Here is a 24,875-nt window from a genome sequence, read left to right as displayed (position 1 = left end):
AGGAATAATAATGATGTTTCACCACTCACATATAAAAAGCATAAAGAGAGGCGGAAACCAAAGCTCTTGTGCGCCAACTGGAAAACTCAGGTTCTGTAACACATTCCATTTAAGCCGACATTTTGGTTACTCCTCTGAACTCTACTATTGTTATCAGCAACATCCAAAAATCCAAAAATAAGGGGAATCCAGAAGTAAAAGAAGATAGCAAAAAAAATGTGGGCACACTGACGAGTTAGCTTGTCAAAGATGCTTCTGTAGGCTCGGGAAAATGGACTGAAGAAAGCCCTGCCATCAAGTGTTTGCCCACCCCCACTTCTAGAGAGCGAGAATAACAACTTTGAAGTGAAGATATGGCCCTCTAGCGGGATAACTTTAACCAACTCAGTTGATAATATCACACCAGTTACTGTTATAAGTCAAACACTGGTTACACCAGCCCTATACCCTGAAATCCTTACCATTGGGGCTCTCACACCAGATCTGAAGTATCTAAATCGAGCTGTAGTACTAAAACTGCTTGTGAAAATTCCATTACTATGAATCCTTAATACCACAGATTTTGATTTCGTAGAGAAGTTAGACCCAAAGTGTCATGATTCGAAACTTCCTCCCCCTCCTCCTCACCTGAATCTTCAGAGGTGGACTCCTTAGGAACAGTCTCCATCTTCAGGGAAAAAGCACAAAGGTGGAAAAAACCTGTTTCCAGATGGGTTCGAATGGGTGAAAGTCTGTTCTCAGCTCAAATAGGTGAAAGTCTATTTCCAGTTCAAATAGGTGAAAGTCTGTTTCCAGCTCAAAGAGGTGAAAGTCTGTTTCCAGCTCTGTATTTCCAATGGAGCGAGTACTGGATTCCGGAGTATAAGGATTATGGGGAAATCCCATACCAAATGCTTCGTAACAATAAGTATCACAAGGGAGTACAGAAAAACTTGGAGAGGAAGAAAGGGAATGGGCACAGTAAAACTTAGATACAAGAATAATTACAGACAGAGAAAAGAAAAAATGAAAAGACAGGCTGCGCCAAATATGACTGTAAAAGGAAGAATAGATAAGGAAAAAGGATAAAGATACTGAACACGTATGGAAAATTGGGTTAAGTTAAGAAGGGCAAGAAAGATGCTTACAGCGCGAGGGAATACTCTATAAGCGAAATAAGCGGCAGTTGCTGGGTTGCCGTATGACTTAAAGGCGCCGTAAACACAAAATCCGTTCGTAACCGACAGAAACAAGGAAAGACAGAAACCCAAAAAAGGAACTAGTATGATTGTAAGGGAAAAGGCACAAAGCGGGATCAGCGGACGAGAGGTAAGCTAAAACGTAAGAAAGGAAGAAAAATAGTCAGAGATGGCAAGACGCCGACAAGAGGCGGGAGCCGCCAGAAAGGCGAAAGGAAAAAAAAAACAAGGTAGATGCTACGAGCAGACAGGGAAAAGGTACACGGGAAAACAACAGGGAAGAAAAAGGGCCTGCGGAGGAACACAAGGATGGCAGGAAAAGCTTTAGATGGGAGAGTTAGCAAGATGTAGAAATGGACGTAGTAACAACACGATCCAAGCGTTGAAATTACAGATACAACGCGTTGGGTTGTGGGAGGAGCCAGCATTTAAAAACACGTCTGCCATGTTGGGTGAGGACTGGAACGTGCGCAAGGCAATTCAATGCCTCCAGCGCTTCCATATCTTCCATTCACTGTTCCTGACAGTATACCCCCTTCTTCTCGGGGGACCCCCGGGTTTACCCGGATGAAGTCGGTGAAATTTCTGCACTAGTCGTGTGGCATGTATATAGCTCACTGGTTCCCAGGACCTCTCTTCCACCGGATAACCCTTCCAATGAACCAGATAGTACAACTGACCCTTGCGGTATCTGGAATCGACTAGATGAGACACCTCATATTCTTCGGGTATCTGGGATACTTGAGCACACCCTCTGAACACAGGCCTCTTGAAAGGGTCCTCCTTATGTTCTTTCAGAAGGGAGACGTGGAAGACTGGATGCACCTTCTTGAGATATTACGGTAGCTTGAGCTTGTATGCTACAGGGTTGATCTGTTGTAAAATGGGAAATGGCCCAAGGAAACGAGAGGAGAACCTACCCGTATGAACCCATCTTGGCAGGAATCTGGTAGATAACCAAACCAATTGCCCTAACTTCCACCTTGGATTGACACTACGGCCCTTGTCCACCCATTTTTTTTGTGTACGTTGACTCGCTAGGTGAGCTTCCTTAGCAAGTTTCTGTACCTCATGTAGGTCCTGTAATACTCCGTCCAGACCCGGAATCTTGGTAGAAGGAGAACTGAGCCAGGGTAAGTGTTGGGGATGGACCCCGTAAGTACAATAGAAAGGACTCATCTGGATAGAGGTATGGAGGGCATTATTATAGGTAAACTCAGCTTGTGGAAGGAAACAATACCATTCTTCTTGCTGTGGACTGCAGAAACATCTAAGATATTGTTCTAGGCTGGCATTTAATCTTTCAGTCTGTCCATTGCTCTGCGGATGATATCCTGAAGAGAGAGCCTTGTGAATCCCCAGAACTTGACAGAGAGAAGCCCAAAATTTGGATGTAAATTGGGGTCCCCGGTCAGACACTATGGTCGTGGGTAAACCATGCAGATGGACAATGTCCTGGAGAAATGTTGCGGCCATTTCAGAGGCTGAAGGAATCTGCTTGAAAGCCGAAAAATGGGCTTATTTGCTGAATGAGTTTATAGTCACCATGATTACTGTCATACCATATGACGGAGGGAGGTCTACTATAAAATCGGTAGAGATGTGCACCCAGGGACGGTCAGGTAAGGAATGTTGCTGCAGTAACCCTAAATGTTTTCCTGTTCACTGTTTGTTTGAAGCACAAACAGAACATGCAGATACATACTGGCATACATCTCTTCTTAAGTTAGGCCACCAGAAGCCTCTCCGTAGTAGATTGTATGTCTTTCTGATACCGGAATGTCTGGATAAAGGTGTGTCATGACACCAGGAAAGTATCTGTTTCTGGAGTTTCTTGGTGGGAATATAGAGAGCTCCTTCATGGTAGTACAATCCATCCTTATCCTGGTTGACAGTCGACAGAAGCTCTGTACACATCTGATACTGTGGAAGTAGGTCTTGAAGGAATGAAACAGCGGATGCCAACACAGTAAGGTTTGGGAAGATCAAATCGTGTCCCTTGTAGGAACCAGAACTTTCCCCAAGACTTCTTCACAAGGCGTCAGCCTTCTTATTTTCCGTACCAGGTATGTATATGATCACAAAATCAAACTGCAGGAAAAAATAAGCCCACCTGGCATGTCTTGCATTAGAACATTCCATCTGTTGTAAAACCCGAAGCTTACGATGATCCGTTCTGATCGTAAATTGATGAGTAGCTCCCTGTAGAAGATGTCTCCACTCCTGGCAGGCCAATTTAATAGCCAATAGCTCCTTTTCAATAACTGAATAGTTGCGTTCGCTACTGGTGAGTGTCTTAGAGTAGTAAGCAACAGGATGTTCATAGCCATCTTCTGACTTCTGAAGTAGAACTGCCCCCACCGCCCCTATAGAAGCATCCGTCTCCAGTATGTACGGTCTAGCTTGATCCGGCTGGACCAGGATGGGTGCAGTAGAAAAAACATTCCTTTAGGATACGGAATGCCCTTTGGGGCTCCTCACCAAATATGAATTTGACTCACTTTTTCAATAGAAAGGTCAGAGGGAGTACCTTGTTGGAAAAGTTGGGGATAAACCTCTGATAGAAATTGGCCAATCCTAGGAAGCTCTGAAGCACCTTGATGTTGACAGGATTCTTCCAGTCTCTGATCGCCTTTACCTTATTCGCATCCATCTCGACACCTTCCTTGGATAAAATGAATCCCAAGTAGAACACGGATGTAGATTCAAATAGGCACTTTTCTGGTTTAACCAGCAGACGATGGGATTGTAGACGCTGTAAGACTAGTCTGACAAGTGACTTATGCTCTGACAGTGTCTTGGAGAAGATGAGGATATCTTCCAGATACACTACTACAGACAAAAATAGCATATCTGCAAAAACCTTGTCCATGTATCTCTGGAAGATAGCTGGTGCATTTACAAGGCCAAATGGCATAACTCTGTATTCAAAGAGACCAAAAGGGGTTCGGAACGGCGTCTTCCATTCGTCCCCTTGCCTTATTCTTAAGAGGTGATAGGCCCCTCTCAAGTCAAGCTTGGTAAAGTATACTGCCCCTTGTACTGCCTCCAAGATATCCCGAATCAAGGGCATGGGATATCTATCCCGTATGGTAACCTTGTTGAGTCCCCTGTAATCAATACAAGGGCGTAGTTCTGCCGAGTCTTTTTTCGGAATAAAGAACAAGGAAGCCCCACAAGCAGATTTGGACTCTTGGATGAGTCCGTTTTGTAGATTAGCGTCGAGGTAATCTCTTAGGGCCTTCCTTTCTGGTAAAGACAAAGGGTACATCCGCCCAAAGGGGACCACAGCATCTGGTATCAGGTCTATACAGCAATACTCTGCTCTATGCGGCGGTAGTTGTCTGGGAATAGCATACAGGAATACCTCTGATAATTCTTGATATTGGATAGGAACAGAGGCCACTGTTATTGGTTTTTGGGTTCTGCTTATGGAAGACTCCTGGGTGTTGGAGGCCGAAGATAGGTTCATACAGTGTGATTTACAAAACATAGAATCGAAGATCACCTTGTTTGCAGTTGAGTCGATATGAGGGTTGTGCCTCCTTAACCAGGGAATACCGATGACCAAGCAAAATGGGCTGCTCGGATCTGATCAAATACCAGAAACTCCTCATGCTGGCCTAACCTCATCCTCAACGGAACAGTCTCCTTGGTTATGGGTCCGGAAGACAAGAGCCTCCCATCCACCCCTTCCACTGGGATCAGAGTAGCCTTGGTTCTTGTGGAGACAAGATGTTCCGTTGCCCAGTTGGAGTCGATAAAGTTCCCCGCCGCTCCACAGTCTAGCATGGCGAACACCTCAGTGGGACCGGCCTCGGTCAGCCACAAGTGGACACGAAACACCATCAAACTGTTTTCCTCTGGAGTGCTTACTGCTCTTGAGTAGTTGCAAGGGTGCTTGGCACTTCCCCCGAATCTTCCCTTGCTGTAGATCGGGGGTTGAAGTTTCCCTGCCTTCGGGGTGGTACTTCGGGACAGTCTCTCAATAAGTGCTTCGAGGAGCCACAGTACATACATAAACCAGCCTCTCTTCTTCTTTTTCTTTCTTCTTGAGTCAGAGGTCCTCGGGCTGCCCCGATCTGCATAGGTTCATCAGTAGGATGGGTAGTTCTGGTGGGAGGAGCAGGAGAGGGTAGACTGGTTGGCTGAGAAATGCCTCTGATTCTTCTTCTTTCAGAACGTCTTTCTTGCAAACGAAACTCAATCTGAAGGGACAACGTCACCAATTCCTGGAAAGAAGCAGGTCGGGCTACTCGAGCTAGCTCATCCTTAATCTCTTCGTGAAGACCTCGTCTATAGATGGTTTGTTGAGCGGAATCCAGCCAATCTGCCTTGGCTGCCAGTCTCTGGAAATGGGATAGATACGTTTGGACGTCAGTGTTTCCCTGCCTGACGTCTAGGATTGCTTCTAGAGAGGAGTAAGATACTTCTGGTCTGTCGAATCGTTCTTTAAACACCTCCGTAAAACGATCACAGTCATCCAATATCGGTTTGTCTCTGGTGACAAACGGAGTAGCCCAAGAGAGAGCGTTTCCAGTGAGATTGGCTATGATAAACCCGACCTTGGATCTAGCTGTCTCATAGGCATGGGGCCGAAAGGCGAAATACACCTTACAGGCATCAAGAAATTCCTTCAGCCCTCCCGGGTGGCCATCATACTTGCTAAAGGAGAGAGGCATTGTAAGCAGGTCTCCGCGGTCGTCACAATGCAACACCACCTGTTGTCGGAGGGCGATATTCTCTGTTCTCAGTGGCTGGACCTCCATAGTAAGGTTCTGCATTGATGCTACCATTTATTGATATTTCTCTAATGACGCCATGATGGGTATTGGGCGTTGTATGCTGTCAGGATTAGAAACTTCCTCCCCCTCCTCCTCACCTGAATCTTCAGAGGTGGACTCTTTAGGAACTGTCTCTGTCTTCTTACGGTCCTTCCTCCTTGTAGGAGTCTTGTCCTTGGGCGTTCAGATCTTCTGTTCGTTTAGATAGGGTCTGGCCCCTCCAGAGGCCACCTTGGCAGAGAAGGAACCCTGTCCGCGGGGACCCCCAGGGGGCCAGCCCTAATTCCATGGAAAAAGCACAAAGGCGGAAAAAACCCTGTTTCCAGATGGGTTCGAATGGGTGAAAGTCTGTTCTCAGCTCAAATAGGTGTAAGTCTATTTCCAGCTCAAATAGGTGAAAGTCTGTTTCCAGCTCTGTATTTCCAATGGAGCAAGTACTGGATTCCGGAGTATAAGGATTATGGGGAAATCCCACACCAAATGCTTCGTAACAATAAGTATCACAAGGGAGTACAGAAAAACTTGGAGAGGAAGAAAGGGAATGGGCACAGTAAAACTTAGATACAAGAATAATCACAGACAGAGAAAAGAAAAAAATGAAAAGACAGGCTGCGCCAAAGATGACTGTAAAAGGAAGAATAGATAAGGAAAAAGGATAAAGATACTGAACATGTATGGAAAATTGGGCTAAGTTAAGAAGGGCAAGAAAGAGGCTTACAGAGCGAAATAAGCGAAATAAGTGGCAGGTGATGGGTTGCTGTATGGCCGTAAACACAAAATACGTTCGTAACAGACAGAAACAAGGAAAGACAGAAACCCAAAAAAGGAACTAGTATGATTGTAAGGGAAAAGGCACCAAGCGGGATCAGCGGACGAGAGGTAAGGCAAAACGTAAGAAAGGAAGAAAAATAGTCAGAGATGGCAAGACGCCGACAAGAGGCGGGAGCCGCCAGAAGGGCGAAAGGAAAAAAAAACAAGGTAGATGCTACGAGCAGACAGGGAAAAGGTACACGGGAAAACAACAGGGAACAAATGGCCTGTGGAGGAACACAAGGATGGCAGGAAAAGCTGTAGAAGGGAGAGTTAGCAAGCGTTGAAATTACAGATACAACGCGTCGGGTTGTGGGAGGAGCCAGCATTTAAAGACACGTCCGCCATGATGGGTGAGGACTGGAACGCGCGCAAGGCAATTCAATGCCTCCAGCGCTTCCAGATCTTCCATTCACTGTTCCTGACACAAAGGGGGAAAGAGAGTCACCTTTACACTGTTGGCAAAGATGCATAAAGGAACATTACATGGGACTTAATAAAACGAAAACTGTTATTGACCATGTCCCTATATCTTTTCAAGGTTGGGAATGGTTGAAAAGCTTCCTGCCTCGACAATGTATGCTTCCCAAGTGAGGCCTGAAGCTAATTTGCTGGAACACAAGTGGGTACCATCATCTATTTGCAGAAGCAGTTTCTCTTTCATTCCTATTGGTCCAATATATGTTTATGTTTCAGGAGACCTGCATGTGTGCCAGAGAGTTTTAGGATGGAACTTACCTTTACAAAGTTGTGGCAAAAAATGCCTCTTAGGGAGGACCTATGGTGGGCTCATGAATGGGATCAGAAAACCTTTGCACTTTGACTCAATAATTACCACTACTGAAATTGCTAACGCAATGGCTGTAGAAGTTACTTTCAGGACTGGAGTAGAATTTAAGCACATGCTTTTGGGAAATGTGTATGACCCCCCTGGCAGTAATAGAACCGAAGATATCTTTAAATATATAGATACAATGTGAACAGATTGGGGAGGTGCCTCTGATCATGACCTTATGTTGCCAGAAGGAAATCTGAATGCACGCTGCCGGGACACTGACAGGTGCTCTTCATTTAAGAATATCATCCCTGAAAGCGTACTCCTGCAACAAAAAGTGAATCGTGAGGCCAGAGCTGGGTGGCATTTGTAAAGGAATGGGAGTTGGTGTTAGTAGACAGCCGTACTAGAGGTGACAAAGTAGGTAAAACACCATGGAGGAGCTCGATTTTCTGTTTGGTAGTAACTCGAGTCTTGAGTGTGTGCAAGAACTTCAGATCTCATTTAATACTAACAGTGACCACGCTTCACATATTTTAACATTGCACCTTCCCCTGGGGGTAGCCAAAGTAACACATATTAAAGGTATACTCCCTAGCCACTCAGGCCACCACATACAGTGGTCCGTAATCAACATTGAAAAAGCCACATCTGTGATAAATGATCTAACATTGCCCTATGGACAATTATTTACACAATATACAGCTGATGATATTGAGATCTGATTGAGTACACTAGCAACTGATGTGGCCTCTTATCGAGTAGATCAGTGGTTGACGGTTGGCAACACTACCAATAAGCCATTTGATATCATAATTCATAATGCAAAGAAACTGATGCGAAGCGAGGTCAGAAGCTGGAGAAAGACCACGCTCTCTGGTCCCTATAAGCATTGTGAGGCTAATAAGATCAAAAATCGATATCAGGTTTGGCTAAAAAACTGGAAATTCTCATTTAGAAACATACAGTGGAAGAGGATGATTGGGGCTATCTGGGGGGAAAATATGGCAATTACTATCTGTGTCCAAAAGCCCGATGGAAATCCAGATAATAAATCCCATTGGTGAACAGACCTGACTAAGTGTAATTGGGGAAAGGTTGTATATACAACCCATAATTCTTTATGCACATATAGTAGAAAGGCTCAACTACTCCCAGCACCTACAGGCCAGCTAATGTAGTCCTCAAAAAGACCCTGCAGGCTGGGCCTCTCTTTTGGAAGTCTTGTTTGACAAGGTCTGTACTGAGCACACAATACCGGTCTCATGGCAGCAGTCTGTATTAATTCCTGTCTTCAAAAAAAGGTGACAGCAGCCTTCCGGAAAGTGACAGACTGCTGTCCATGTTGGACGTAACTGATAAGCTGTTTGCTAGCTTTGTATTGAAGGACCTGCAGGCATGCGTAGAGACCAACAATATCCACCATGGTTTCCAAATGGGCTTTTGACCAGGCTCTTACAATGAGGCATAACATTCTACTGTTGGACCGCATGATCATCGAATCCAACCGAAAGGAAGCCCCAGCTCTGTATGTGACATTTGTGACATTAGTTGACTTAGTGGCCAGAGCAAGGGCAAGGCTCTGGGGCCAGATGAAACTCTTGGGTTCGCTGGGCTGGTTTGTAAATATAATCCAGATGCTTCATCAAGATATGGGGGCCAGAGTACGTCTGGGTAATGATGGCACCATCACCATGTCGATGCAGATTAACAGGGGAGTCAAGCAGGGTTGCGTGCTGGCTCCCCTGTCTATTTAGCAGATTTGTCAGAATAGATGTTGGTCAGCACAATTTGTCCCCCAAGGATCGGGACGATGAGGAACGCCAACATGTTATATGCCGACAACCTCGAGTTTGATCAAACTTTCTCTGGATGCAGATCATGTTGGAGTAACTGGTTATCCACGCTGGTGCGAGTGATCTCAAAATTAATGTTGAGAAAACTAAAACCTTGCTTGTTGCCTGTAAGAAGATTAATAGAGTCATTATAACAACCACAGCGGGCACCATAGATTATATTGACCATTATCCATATTTAGGATTGGAGATGAGTGTAGGGGGGGTGGAGAAGGTACCACCACTCAACAGCCCTATTAACGACCCGCGCCCCTGCACAGAAAATAGAAGTGGGAATAGAAGAGCTGCACAATGTACAACATTGGAAGGGATATGTTGTGCAGGCACCAAAACTGAGGGGGTGCGATGCGATATTGCCACTAACCAACCTCATTCTCTGCATACACCTCTCAAACTCTGAACTAAACGCAACCATACCTCTACAGCACAACAAACGGCACGCCCCTCACTACACGCAACAACACAACAAACCACACATAGGGGGTCATTACGACCCTGGCCTAAGTGGTTAACGGCGCCATAAAAGGCTACGGCGCCGCTAACCACTTAGCGCCTTACTACGAGGTCCCTTTGCGGGACCCGACCTGAACAGCTGGTCTGGACCAGCCGTTAAAGTAGGGACCCACAAACGGACCTCGCAGGCAATTACGGTGCCGCAATTTGCGGTACCGTAATTGCCGCCTTCCCCATTCCGATTGAGCCCTATCGGTCAAAAATGGGAATGGGGAAGGGCCATGGGGAAATGGGGAAATACCGCCCCGCCAACCTTGGAATGGGGCGGTATTTCCCCATTTCACCATGGCGGACTCGTTACAACACAGGCACCAACCATGGTTTAGCGCCGGTGTTGTAATGAGGGCCATAGACTCACACAACAGCGCATGTCGGCTACCGACGGAAAATTCACACCCATGCTCAGCCAACAGCACATCACATCTCTCTTGCTCTTTTGTCCCACTCAGTCCTACTAACTTGCCCCCCACACCTTACCCTCTTGCTTAACAGAGCCACCAGAGCGCCAAGGGACCATGTAGGTGCTCATAGTGTGCGGTATAAAAAACATTTAGCATAACATAACATAAAAAAATTATGCTGTTATTGTGTTTAGGAATAGACCAATAGCCCCTATTAACAGTTCTAGGTTCCCAATTGAAACTGAGGCCTGACGAAAGCTACTGCCATGTCTGTACGTTACAGGATACATTGGAAACTACCAAACATGTATTCCCAGAGTGCACAAGCCTGGGCTCCACCTATATGTGTGCTTACAAGAACTTTTTAAACGACTGACTCCATAAAACCTGTCGATTTCTGGAATTATTATTTGAATTCTGTTTCCGTTTCTGTGCACCTTGCACTTTATAGAGTCTGGTTGCAAATAAAAAAAAGAATATAGGCATTGAACTAAATTTGCCGAGATGTTGAACACTAATAATTACGGTCGACTGCAAGACTGAAAACGTAAATATATCCGTGCACATTGGGATTTTTAGGGGGGTTTAGTACATTATGTATATATAACATCAGTGCGCTGATTTACACTTCTATTTGCACATTTCTCATTTGCACATGCCTGGATTATAATAGCTGAACATCGAGCCATATCTTTATGTGTACATTGCCTATTTGCACATTGCTTATTTGCACATAGCATTAGAGTGTTGATATATAGTAGGAATTGTGTACACTTTGTCTACTCGTTGGCGCTCATTTTGTTATTTCTTTGTCTAGTAATGAATGTTAAGAGATTGTAATTCAAAACTCTGTGAAGAAGGGTTTGGACTGAACTGTTAGGGATCTTAGTGAACCTTTTGACGACTGTTACGTTAATGATTTTGATTTTAATGGATTACTATTCTATGAATATTTTGTATATGTGTATATATAGGTGTATGTATAGGTGTATGTAATATTAGTGAATTGTAAAAAGTCGTTTGACTAATTACAATACATAAATAATCATGAAAAAGTAATATTGTATTGTATTTATTTTGTTTTGCTGTTATGACACTCTCTGTGTCAAAATAAAGTTGAATGATTGTGAATAAATTCATCTCAAATGCTTACATACTGTTTTCACACTTGCTGAATAGATGTAAACAAAAAAGCTTTAATTTATGCCAAGATCCTAGTAAATCTGCCAATGGTAAACTGACCTTGTCTAAACAAACCCAGTGTGGGAGAAAAGTGAAGTGACACCTATGTCCATATGGGTTAATTCTCTTGAGAACATGAATCACTGAACACTTTTTCTGATTGCTGATTCTTTTAACCGCACACTTAGAAACCTCTTAGGTAGTAGTGACCTCCCTGCCCCCCAAAAATCGACATCAACATGCTTTTTGGGTCAATAGTTAATTGGGATTCTGCTGGTATCTGCGCCATAGTTCCGTATCTTGGACTCAGGGCTTAAAATGGGCTAGGGATAGCAAGAGAGCAATGTCAACCTCCAAAAACTGTCCTTGAGCCAGGGTGCTGCTGGGGCTCACTCAGTCTCCCACAAGTACTACCCAGTACAACTCAAGTCAAGAGCTTGTGAGAGTGATATGGACAGAGAAATTGACAATGCACGACAGAAATGCAAGCAAGGATGCCATCTGCTGCCTGCCAAAGCAAGACAGCCAGTACTTCACTATCAAAAGATAATGGGCTCAACATGTCTGGGTGTTATCGTAAATCAAGTAAGCAGCAAGGTCAATGTGCATTATGTGCTCAGAGATGTCGCGGGCTTGAATCAGTGACACAGATGTGTCACATATAAAATGTATGTTTGCTCTTATGTCGCCAAAATGATCTTTCATGTTATACAACGCACACAGTAGTCTACGTCGGTGCTATTTGCCCTCCTATCCACCCTCACGGGTGCTCTTCTAGGAGATTACAGGGTCAGCAGACAATGTCAGGGATACATGAATGTGCTGAGCTCTGCCTTAAACCAGCAAAACACATATACATTGAAACAGCCTTTAGTTTGAGAAGACTGGTGCATCCATAGGGAATATGGGCATAATATCTTCCCTTCCTTGGAGTGAATTAATCAATGCAAATTATCAAAGGCAGGTACATAGCAGGTAAGATGAAATCCTAAATAAGCAGGGCAAATTAAGCATGCAGGGCCTGGACCATTTTTTTGTTTGGGCTATTACGAACCACTTGCGACACCTATAAGCCAAAACTATTGCATTAGAGCACACATAGCGAGAAATGGCATATGAGGAGGGACGCAAAGTTTGTGGGTGTTGTTTGGTAATTTTCACACCCATTGACTGCCCATGGCAATGCTAATTCCTATGGCCATTCCCACCCAGTTCCTACCCCTCCAGCCCAAAACACCTACTCATGGGAACGTTTTGAACTTGCTTTAATCAAGCCTTACCATCAACATTGCACTCAAGTGCCTGCCATTTTGTATTTCGAAGTGGTCTGCTGAGAGTTAATGACATAATTTGAGTTGTAAACCTGCTACTGGTGTAAACAAAATTTTAACCAGGTCTGCCTTCAGCTACTTGATTTATAAGCCCCATGCCTGTCCTTCTCTGACGTTCTGTTAAAAACAAGCATTGGCAAATCCAACCGTTTTGGATTGTGTATAAGTATTAGACATTTGCCAGAGACTGCTATTAGATGCCCAGGTATTCATACCACTTTGCACCTGCTACCATCAATGGCCAGTTAATAACACTACGGCATTGCTTGGCAATGCCTTTCCAAGCCTACACAAAAGCCCAAACTGTTGGAATTTCCAATGCTTGTTTATAGAAGAAAAGTGATTTACTCACTCATTGAATTGGCTATATCCCGAGTCAGAAAGGGTCCTATTTGAAATGTATTTAGATCGGTACCAGACCAAATTGAATTCACAGTATGCAGACTGGATGCAAATAAGACCACCTAAGACCACTTAAACCACTGCTTATAGTCATGCATGCATTATATTCATTGTCAATGCTTTGCACAGAAAAACAGTCTACTATTTCACCTTGCTGCATTGAATACATTTGAAATGATACATGTAGCATCCAATATGTTGAATTACCACTGCCTCACCATTCTAAATGTGAGAACACTTTCCTGTGAAACCCCAGAGAACCTCTAACCATTAACCCCTTAAGTGCTAAGGAGGAACAAGCTCGTCCTTTTTGAACAGTCTTGATTAATGTCCTAAAATCCACTATTTCGATAAAGCAGTCCAAACCATCTCCTGCTCTTTTGATTCCCCCCTTAATGCCAGGCCTGCAGTTTTTCTGACTCCCCCACTGTCTCCGTACCTCCCCACTGCGGCCAGTGTTGTAAACCGTCAGCTGTAAGATGTATGTGGGTGGCACAATATAAATGAAAAAAAATGAACTCGACACACTTTCATTAAAAGAAATCACTTCAAAAATCGGGTTACTTCAATCGTAATTGTTCAAAATCAAGCAAAAGAGTTAGCACTGCAGTGAAGAATCTATATTTTTTATAATAACAACTGCCATGTGCGTCCATTAGTGCAAGTGCTACTCACCTGAGTAGGGGTCCCTCACCAAGTTCAGCACCACTCCCGGCTCTTCATCAATGTTAAAACAGAGCGAGTCGTTCCTCTCCCGCACGTGTATAATGAAGTGTGGATCTGAGTCAACTGAAAAGACAGGAACATTAACTAAATACAGAAGAATCTAAAATCAGGGAAATACAATGATGTATCGAGCGCATCATGTATTCTGTTCGTTGACTGTATGCGGAAGAGTACTTCCAGGTTCTAAAATACTGGGGAATGAAGATGCTGCAGGATTGTGTGCATCTTCACGCTTCTACGGTGGCATTATCCTGCATTCAGGTAGTAACTATACCGGCTGCTATATAGCAGCCGCAAGATTGCGACATTAGGCACTTTATGACAAGGATGATGAGAAGAAGACGAAGAAGAGGAAGAAGAAGAGGAAGAAGAAGAAGGAGAACAAGAACAAGAAGACAACAAATTCATCTCATCATTCTTGTGATCCCTTTCAAGACTCACACTGTTTTTAAAGTTGAAACTGTATGATTTGGCAGCCATAGCTTTGAATTTCTCTGAACAAGGACACGCTTCATGTTGTGCATGTATACGTCAGGGCACTAGAGCCTGCTCCTAAACAATGTAAATATGTATTTGCATTTGGTTTTGTTAAGCAGACGCCAGTCTAGCGAGCAAGACAGTGAGGTGCATGGTGGGAGTTCTCATGCAAGGATACTGTCCTAGGTAAACATTTCTGACCCTCTGAAAAAAACAGGCGGTTGGTTGGGAGTTTCTAGGTGTTGAGGTTGAGTTGGGAGTGGAAGTGATATTGTCCGTGGTACATACGATGTTTGTTGTGTATGGTGCCTCAGTACTCTTCAAAGTGTAGCAATGATAGGTGAAACTGAAGTGTGGAGGGTTGTCATTTGCACACTCTCTGGTACAGTTAGAGAAGACTTCAAATGTCCTGACTAATGTTCAGTTCCATCAGGGTGTGTGTGTGTTAAGTTCTTCTATTTCTGTTACTCCATTGATTATTTGAATAACCATAGAAAGCACACACTTCAATGAAGCTTTAGTTAATGCAAAGAAGACAGCTGGCATACAATTGCCTCCCCAAGAAGATAGAGGACAAAAGTATTGACTATGGTCCTCAAGCTTCTGGCAGGTGTGAAGTGGTTTTAGAGCAGTGTGTGTTGGTACATACCGTCTGGGTTTTGTTCACCACCTGGGACTTAAAGAACTGGCCACCATTGATGCAGCCTCCTAGAGAGCAGACATTGGTGACGTAATTCTGGAGTGTGAAGAGGTCCAGTTGCATCAATAAGAACCATCCTTGTACCTGAAATTTCATTACCCTCATTGCCAATGAGGGGAACGTTTTTTGTTTAGGTTGAGCTTTTACTCTGATGCCTAACTTCCCCTGCGCCAGTGACTACCATATCCAAAAAACGATTTTGGCTGTTGTGCATTACACATGTTGAAGCTGCAGATTACCTCTGCAGCCCCCTATTTATGGTGTGTTCTTTCACCATGCCAACAAATCTAGGAGGAGTCTTGGGGCAAACTGAGGGCTGTGACCCTTAAGGCAGTTAGTGCATATGTACTGCGCCTTTCCAACCACTTCCCTGACCTACAGTTATCTGCTTAGGTAACATTTTCCAACAGGGGACAAGCATATATCTTTGGAAAATCAACTCAGTTAACTGGAAAACCTGTTCTTTTTGAAAATACTGAAATGATCCCAAATTGCAGAAGGTTAAAAACATAAATGAATTCACTCCAAAACGTACTCAAAGGAATGGACAATTGTGATGTGGGCAGCTGAAACACGTTGCCAGCATTTGGCCCTAAACTGGGAAATACTTAAAAACAATGTTACAATCCAAGCAGGATTGCATTAAAAACTGTTAAAAACAAAATTGTTTGCTTCAAAGATGGCCACCAGCCTTAGGCACTTTGATGGGTGTTATTTCTGGGCGGTAGACATTGGCTGACTCTGAACAAGCAACAAGAAGATTGCAGGCAGGTGAGGAACCAGTGGTTTTCAGGAGCAGATAATATTTCTTGCCCAGGTCTTGTACTTCCGATGTATGGATGATTGCTCTTCACATATAAAAAAGAGTGGAGGGGCTACTGGATCACAGATTGGTCATGTAAGCCATGCTCAGGTTACATGGATAATGGCACTTTCTATGATCTGCCTGAAAGCTTGATAATATATATGATGACACAACCATTGGATCACCAGCTACTTATTCATATGGTACACTATATGCTGCATGCACATGCTACCCAGCTGAGCTAAACACTAACTCAGTTTGATCATAGTTTCATATATCCCAGAGAAGACATGAAGTCTGGCTCAGCATCAAAACAGCAACCAGCGCCAATAAAGAAGACATGAAATTGAGCCTACTCTTATAAATGAGTTTTCCCAGAGGACATGGGAAAATGGAAACCTTTTAAAAAGTAGGACATCCCTCAAAACCCACATTTCATGCAGGGTTCCCTGAAGTTCCCACCACTAGGATGCTCCACTTAGGACTATGCAGGACTTGTATCCATCCCTGATGTTTGACATTCTGTGGACATGCAATGCAGTACATAATCCAGGAAAACAACATCAACATAGCTTTGAATTATCTATTTTATTTTGCACACCCATTGATTCTCACTAAGATGCAATTATTCTATATTCCATCACCTGCCTCACAGGAAATTAGCCCTAGAGGGATCTGTGAATGGTGTAGGCTATGCTGACCTTTCCTAATCCCTACTCCACTCATTGCATCCCTCCTTGCTCTCCTCCCTCCCACAGCTCAGAGAATCAACAAACGATACTTTGTGTTGTTAATTGTAAAAGAATATTGTAGAGCTAGACAAAACTTACCACTGAAAACTGGATTGTAAGCTGGTGGAAGGTAACCTAAAAAATGAAAAACGAAATTAAACAATCAACCTTCTGAAATGTAGAGCACACACTTTGTTGGTAACACAACTTCTGGGACATTCCAGTGATTGTCATTTTCTAAGAATATGTTCAGTATTTAAATAAAAATAATTTTTGGGATGTTTATTTAGGCAAGGCTAATAACAAACATGTTAGGGAGAATTTGCATAAATGTGCTAATTCCCTTCCCCTTAGAGACCCCAACAACGCTGCTGGATATTGAGGACTTGATTTTATTACCTGGAAAGAGTGTGAGCCTTTTTTCCCACTCTTTCATGTACTTGTGTGTTATACATTTGTGTTCTTTGACTTTGGAGTTTTAAGATAACTCCATAGGCATCTGTTCATGTGTGTTACACAGGACCCCCAGTGCACTGACACAGGGATGTCTTTTTAGACTTCACAAGGAATAAAATACCTTCTCTGGGATAGACTACCGTTTCCCACAGAATGTAAAGTGAAATTGACTTTACTAGTCTTTCAAAATTCGTAGACCCAGCACACACCATCTTACAATGGAGTGCTGGAGGAGTTACTTAGTATCCCCTGTGTCTAGATACTTATGTAGCAGTCAAATTCTACCCTTTCCTATTGAAAAGGCTGGTGGCACTGGTTTTACAATGAACTACCATGATTTTTCCCAACCACGAACACTGTTAGCTAAATATCACCAGAGCCATGTTTTTCATGATGGTGCCTTAAGCCCCTTTGTTTAAACAGGTCCCGGTCTTCTTTTTTTGCTGTTTCTTTTTGGAAAGGTCCTTCTAGAGTTTGTCTCTGCACGCCAAACCAAGTTTGGTCTCTTTGTTTGTGTGCCTTTGGCGGGCTTCAGGACTGAAGAACGCCTCTGGCATCTGAGTGTCTGGGGTGGGCAGGAAGTGAGGGAGGTACCCAAAACTCCCTTTGCTTAGTCTCCTTGGAGACCCAAATGCACTCTGGCATGATTGGCTCGCTGACTGTCTGGCAAGGACAGCCGCCCTGCTGAGTGAGTGACAGCTAGGCTGGAATGAATTCTAGGCAGAATTAAATGCAGTACCCTTTCGGAACACCACACACAATTAAGACTACAAGTGACAGTACAAATTCATCTTTGGTACAAGCCTGTACTACACAGTAAAAGTGGTAGCGATGGTCAAGAGTAAGTGAGCATATCAAATAGTTACACAAACGATAGCAATTAGTATGATTCAAACAAACACTGACTCAAGGTTTCTAAGTAAAAGAACATACATTTATTTACACATCAGTTGTATAACATTTTACTAAAGTAAAGCAGTTGAAAAATCATGTTACCACTACACCACACCAATCCCAATAGATTCTGGACAAGTTTAAACTCAAAACGAAGTGTGAGCAAAATGGCACTCCAGCAATTTAAAAAGGGAGAGAAAAACAAAGTTAGGCTAAAATAGAGCAGTACCAACAGGTATGTAAGCAGGACAATCAAGAAATAGGAACTACACTGATGGGATCATATCAAATAGGCTTGGGGCCAAAATCATTAGGACAAAAGTCTTTTGCTCAAGATCACACAGTTCAGAGTAGTTCATGGTTAAGTCTTTGCCAAGAGTTCCAGACGAAGTTGGTTGGCAGAAAAGTTAGTTTAAAGAGAAGAGAAGGACAAGCCCTCGGATTGGCAAAAGGATTCACACACCTTCACTGCGGCTGAACGAAACGCACCACCGGATTTGCAGAGTACCTTTAAATGGAGAAGAAGCTGTAGCTGAGGCAGACGTTCCTGGTAGTTCCTGCAGGCTCACGGTTCCTGAAGTGACTGTTGGACTGACACGAAGTAGGAAGACTGGAGGGTCCTGCACTACCCAGGGAAGAAAGCAGCAGCATGGCAAATAAAAGGTGCGCTCCTTAAAACCCAAGCAGGGTCCGACCTTCCTGGCTATCCAGCCCATGTAGCTCTATACAGCAAATTCAACATGAGGAGGGATTCTTGGCTTGCAGTTTGGGCGAACTTTGTGCGAACTGGTTGGTCCCACCAGCTCAGGGGAAGAAGATTCCTGGAGGATCTTCTCTGTCGTTGGAGTTCGAGGATTCGGACCTGCAGCAGGGCTTCACCGGGTAGTTCAGTTGTGGTAGGGGTCCTCTTCCATCAGCTCCTCGTCGGTTCTTTCGTTCCAGTGGCGTCTTTGCCTTTCCAGACCCAGAGACCTGCCTTTTATGCAGTTTTCCCCCATTCACACAGCCTGGCTGTCAATCACACAGCAGGGTGGCTGTCCCGCTTCGACAGTCAACACAGCCAATCATGTCAGAGTGCGACCCTGTGCAGGGAGTCCTAAACCCCTCCCTCACATCCTGTCCACCCAGACATACAGGCACCTAAGGAGGGCTTCTGCGTAGAAGCCCGCGAAAAAAGGGTGACCAAAGGAATCAAACCTGGTTTGGCGCACAGAGTAAAACACGAGAAAGACTTATACAAAAGGAAATGGTGAATAAACCCAGCCGGAACCGTAATAAAACATATATGGTCTAGCGGGTTTAAGTTTAAGGCTACCAAGATACCCTAAAACAATACCAAGGATATTTAAGATAACCACAGCATAAAAAATAGGGTAGTTACCACTGCCACCAGCCAAGTCTTGATGAAAAGGGAGCGAAACAGTGCTCCAAGAGAAACAGACAAAAAGGGATAAGTAGTAACCCTTTCCAGTACTCCATGTAAGATGGTTTGTACTGGTCCTGTGGTTTTACAGAGGCTAATAAAGTTAATGGCAACTTTATGTGTTCTGGGAGACAGTAGTCAGTCCCAGAAAATGGAGTCTGCGTTGGGAAGTCTAAAAGACAACCTGTGTCACTGTACTGAAGGTGCTGTGTAACACACAATAAACAGATGATGCCTGTGGAGTAGGTGAGGCTCCACAGTCTATGAACAGAAAAATGTTATACACACACAGCAAAACAGGTGAAAGAAATACATCCTAGAAATCCAGCAAAGCTGCTGAAGGACTCAGTAGGCAAGGTAAATTAGCCATCTTGAGAATTCTCCCTAACAATGAATGGGAGAAAACTGTTTAAAAAGCGAGTCTCCTGGACTGGAAGGCAAAGTCGACCACTGGAAAGAAAGAACCAAAGACGAGCTGAAAGAGGACAGCTGCTGCAACTCCTGGACCGTTGGTTTGCCCGGTGAAGCCCTGCTGCAGGTCGGAAATGTCAAACTCCATTCGACAGAGAAGCTCCTTCAAGGACAACTTCTTCCTTTGAGTTGGTGGGACCAATTAACTCATCAGACACCTGGATACCATTTTCAGGGCTGGTTAGGATTAACCAGGGAGATGGACACCAGCTTGTGCTCTTGAATCTACAGCTACTGGAACTGAAGTGACTCCATTATGTTTGCTTTCTTCAACAACAATCCCGTGCAGTGCCAGAGCCCCCCAATGTCCTCCCTCTTGTCCCCATGACTGAGGCTCAGGAACAGCGAGATCTGCAGGACTTGCCAGGACCACGACTTCAGCAGCATTTGTTTCTTCATATAAAGGTACTGTGCCAACCCAATTGAGAGAACGCCACTCTCGCAGTGAAAGTTTGTGAAACTTTCCCAACTTGCAGGCCTAATCAGCGTGTGACCTGGCAGATGATTCTTTTTCGCCTAAGCTACTTCTAAGAACCCTCACAAAGACTTTACTGTTTGATACCAGAACTGCTCTTTCCTATCCATAACACTAGCCCATTGACTTTGGCCTGGCCTGTTGACTTGAATTGAACTCCTCTGGTGAACTGAAGCTATTTGCACTGTCTAAAAAGTATATATGATCTATTTGACTTAACTTGTGCCTTTTGCTCCCTTCTAAGTACTGGCTCCTATTTCAGGGGAGCTCAAACTGTCACAAAAACGTATCATTTTGTATTGAAGTGTATTGATTTATAATATTAAGTTGCCTTTTCCTAGTGAAATGTTTTCTAAATGATTGTGTAATAAATTAATAAGTGTTTTTACCAAGAAACCTTGAGTATAAGTGTTTATTTGAACCACTGTGATTGAAAGTCCTTTGTGCAACTACTTGAAATGCTCACATTCACTCTTGAGATAAGCCTGGCTGCTCAGCTTGCTACCAACAAACTGTGTGGTACAGACTTATACCAAAGGTTGGTTTGGCTAACACCTCTAGCCCTAATTGTGTGTAGCGGTCCCAGAGGGTACTGCCTGCAATTCTACCTAACAAAACGCAGAAAAAGAAAAAGTTAACATCCCTGCTTAGAAACCTAGGTTTTGTCAATTTCAAAAGCTTCTATACCTCATGTATGATCAGTGTGCTTGTCGCCACCGAGGAAGCCTACTCGAATCTAAATGCACGGAAATGTCTCCATGTGTGATCCACCTTTGGACATAGAATTTACAGTGTCCACCACCATGGCTCTCATCACTGCAAGTAAATCAACATTGATAACTTGTAAGTACTTGTAAGTTTCACAGGTCTCACACTTAGAATATCCCTAGCCCTACTGACCCAGTAGTCCTTCTAATTCATCTATTGTAATACGACCAATGTTATGAAGTCTTCGTATAGTATGCACTTGTTGAATACATTTTGTGTATTGTCACTTTCGCTGTAAGTCTCCCATCCCACCCCCAACACTTGGTAAATCCCCCATGACCCTCTCGTCTTATCTCGAGTCCCTGCTGTTTCCTATGACAGACTTATTTGTTGATCCCATCTTGAAATGGTACTGTGCGAATCCTGCTTAATTCCACTGTAAGAGGAAACTGCTCTGACTCAAGACGGTTCTCCAATCTCACAGTCAGTTGTTGCTTGTTTCTCTCCCAGCCACTACCTTGAGGTAAACCTACTGCTTTTCCTGCTCCAAACATCAGTTTGAACCATTTTTTTCTCTTGGTTTCCATGGGATTACCATGAGAATTGTGCACTTCGAAAAAGAAAAAAGATGACAGATTTTAATGTGCACTTCGAAAATGAACAAGAATGACAGATTTAAATTTTTAAAATGTTTCAGGGCCGCACTGCAGAAATGGAAATATAAGAAACGTTTGTGGAACCGGAAGCACTCCTGACTGATTGATACCTAAAAAAATAAGGAATACCTCCCACATTACGACCCGGGCGCAAAGGGATACCGGGCACCGGTAATGACACTGGTGCCGGTAATCCCTTTGCGCCCTATTCCAAGGTCCCTTTGCGGGTCCCCCCCTTAACGCCCGGTTTTACCAGGCGTTATGGACGGGACACGCAAAGGGATACCAGGGTCAATAAGGGTACCTCAATTTGCGGTACCGTTATTGTCGCCTTCCCCCTTCCCATTGAGCCCTATGGGGGCTCAAATGGGAATGAGGAAAGGCTCTGGTGAATGGGGAATTACCGGTCCCTCCGACCTCGGACTGGACCGGTAATTACTCCTTTCACGAGACAGGAGTCGGACCGATTTTGGAGGCAGCCATGACGCTAATAGCGCCAATGCTACCTCCAAACTCGGAATGAAAAAGTCCGGTTAGGAAAGAGGGCAAGGGTGTCAGACATTGTTTCTCGAGAATTACCTTAAATCCGCCCTGCAAGTCCAATGATATTAGCAATAGACGTTTGCTTGACTGCGAAAAGTCAAAGCAAATTGCGTATATGTTAACTATAGTGCTATAGGGTGGCAAGCAGATATACCGTCTGTATTATCGGTGGCCTTCCTGGCCAAGCGGTTTTGATTATTTCTGTTTTATGATTAAGTAGTACATTTTTACATAACCTGCCGAATCATTACTTTAGAGCATATAGCAGCATTGTTATTGTTTGAATGCTTCCACTGCTCACTCACTTCTCCCAAGAGTATAGTCTGCTTTCAGAGCATGCTAACATTATAAGGCTGATGGAGCTATACTATCCACTTTTCATGTTTCACACTTAACTCTGAAACAGCACTAATGCAAGTGTTGGTACATGATTGGGAACAGAACATGCTTTTTCTCCCCCTGGCCTCTTTTGAAGTGTTGCTGTGTGGAGGCATTGATATATAATCCAGTGTGGCATCCCTTTTCCGTCAGCCCTAATTTCTGGGACACCTTATCCTGCCATTAAATAATCCTCGAGGTGTAGCTTGTCAGCTCCCTCGATGTTCAGACCATCAGCTCTATCAGTATTAATATAACGAGGACCACTGCTCGTTCGGATGCAAATTATTAAATATGTTTGCATTTACCGGCTTGCCTGAATTGTTGTTCGTCCTCCATGGAGTGTTTTGATATTGCTGAATACATTTCTGAGCATACATTGCATTTAAAATGTCCAACTAAATGTTAGTTTTGTGAATCCTTGCTCCTTTGTTTTATTACTTATCTACATATTATTTCATATTTAATGATATTCACACAAAGGGCAGATAGGGAGTTATTTGCACTCCGTATAGCAAAGGGTGGATAGGTGCACGAGGGAAGAGTTTGACTTTGCATTTTTTTTATTTCTGTTTCATATCCGGGTTGGCAGGATAGCTCAGAGGCAACCTGTGTATCTTGGAAGCAAAACAAAGCAGAGCAACACAGGTTTGAATACAGTTCCTGTGCTTAGAGACTGGCTTCCAGAATTAAGAGCATTATGAAATATTTTACCCGGCAACGGGTGAAGGTTGGTGTTAGGCAGTATTATATGCAGTACCCTTTGGGAACACCACACTCAATGATGACTACAAGTGTAAGTACAATTTCACCTTTGGTACAAGCCTGTACTACACAGTAAAGTGGTAGCGATGGCTGAGCAGCCAGGCTTATCGCAATAGTGAAGTGAGCAGTACAAGAGATTACACAAAGGACAGCAATTACTATGGTTCAAATAAACACTATTCAAGGTTTCTGAGTAAAAGAATATACATTTAGTTACACCATCATTTATAAAACAATCAATTCTGGACAAGTTAAGCTCAAAATTAAGTGTGAGCAAAATGGCACTCCAGCAATTTAAAAGAGAGAAAAGTCAAGGTTATCCAAAATCAATATCACCAACAAGTTATAGGCAGGGTAATCTAGAAAAGGCTACTATAACTAGGATTCAAGTCAATAGGTCTGGGCCAATGTTAATGGTTCAGAGTCTTTGCAGAGGATCACACAGTTCAAAATAGTTTGTGGTTAAGTCTTTGCCAAGAGTTCAAAACGAAGTTGGTCGGAGGAAAAGTTACTTAAAGGAGAAGAGAGGTGAAAGATTTCCCGCACTTTCCCTGCGGTCGGACGAAACGAACTACCGAATTTGCACAGTACCTTAAAAGAAGAAGAATGCTGTAGCTGAGGCAGTTGTTCCTGGCAGTTCCTGCAGGCTCACGGTTTCTGAAGCTTCCGTTGTTGTGACAAGAAGGAGGACGGCTGCATGGTCCTGCACTGCTCAGGGAAGAAGCCAGCAGCGGAGCAAAACGACGAATAAACAGTGCGCTCCTTAAAACCCAATCTGGTTCTCTTCCCCCTCGCTATCCGATCTACTGCAGCGCTGCACAGTAAATTCGACCAGGATGAGGACCAGTGTCTGGTGTTTGACGAGCTGGTTGTTCCCACAAAGCTCAAGGGGAGAAGAATCCTTGCAGATCTCCTCTGTCGTCGAAGTTTCAGGTGATTTGGACCTGCAGCAGGGGTTCACAGGGTGTCCAGTAGTTACAGCAGTCGTCTTTCTTCAGCTTTTCTTTGGTTCTCTCATTCCAGAGGCGACTCTGCCTTCCAGTCCCAGAGATAGGCTTTTTATGCACCAAATCCCCCATTCACACAGCTTAGCTGTCAATTACACTGCAAGGTGGCTGTCCTGGCAGGGCAGCCACCTAGCCAATCAAACAAGAGTGCAACTTGGGTCTCCAAGGAGACCCTGCGCAGGGGGCCTCAAACCCCTCCGTCACATCCTGCCCACCCAGATACTCAGGCGCCAAAGGACGGCGAACAAAGTAACCAAACTTGGTTTGGCACGCAGAGTAAAACACTAGAAATACCTTTACTAAAAGATATGGTAAAAGAACTCAATCAGACCCAAGTTAAAATAGAAGTGGATTACCAGGTTTGAGTTTGAGGCTACCACCATAGTCTCGAATGGTACCAAAGGCTATTTTCATAGTCTGCGGTAGAA

General features: G+C 43.9%; 1 protein-coding gene across 1 annotated transcript in view; it reads right to left on the bottom strand.

Annotated features, from left to right (window-relative positions):
• Positions 1 to 24,875, bottom strand: part of LOC138567739 (inter-alpha-trypsin inhibitor heavy chain H3-like) — a 475,184-nt gene that overhangs the window by 96,532 nt on the left and 353,777 nt on the right. The window contains exons 17-18 of the mRNA XM_069646218.1: positions 16,771 to 16,806; positions 13,908 to 14,021 (exon numbers count right to left, since the gene is read on the bottom strand). Coding sequence (XP_069502319.1) covers positions 13,908 to 14,021; positions 16,771 to 16,806 — 150 coding nt within the window. The remainder of the gene's footprint in view (positions 1 to 13,907; positions 14,022 to 16,770; positions 16,807 to 24,875) is intronic.

Source organism: Ambystoma mexicanum, chromosome 2p (genome assembly GCF_040938575.1).
Source record: "Ambystoma mexicanum isolate Mex_15411 chromosome 2p, UKY_AmexF1_1, whole genome shotgun sequence".
Lineage (NCBI taxonomy): Eukaryota > Metazoa > Chordata > Amphibia > Caudata > Ambystomatidae > Ambystoma > Ambystoma mexicanum.
Note: the sequence above shows the minus strand (reverse complement) of the source record. Positions and strands in the feature narration are given on the sequence as shown.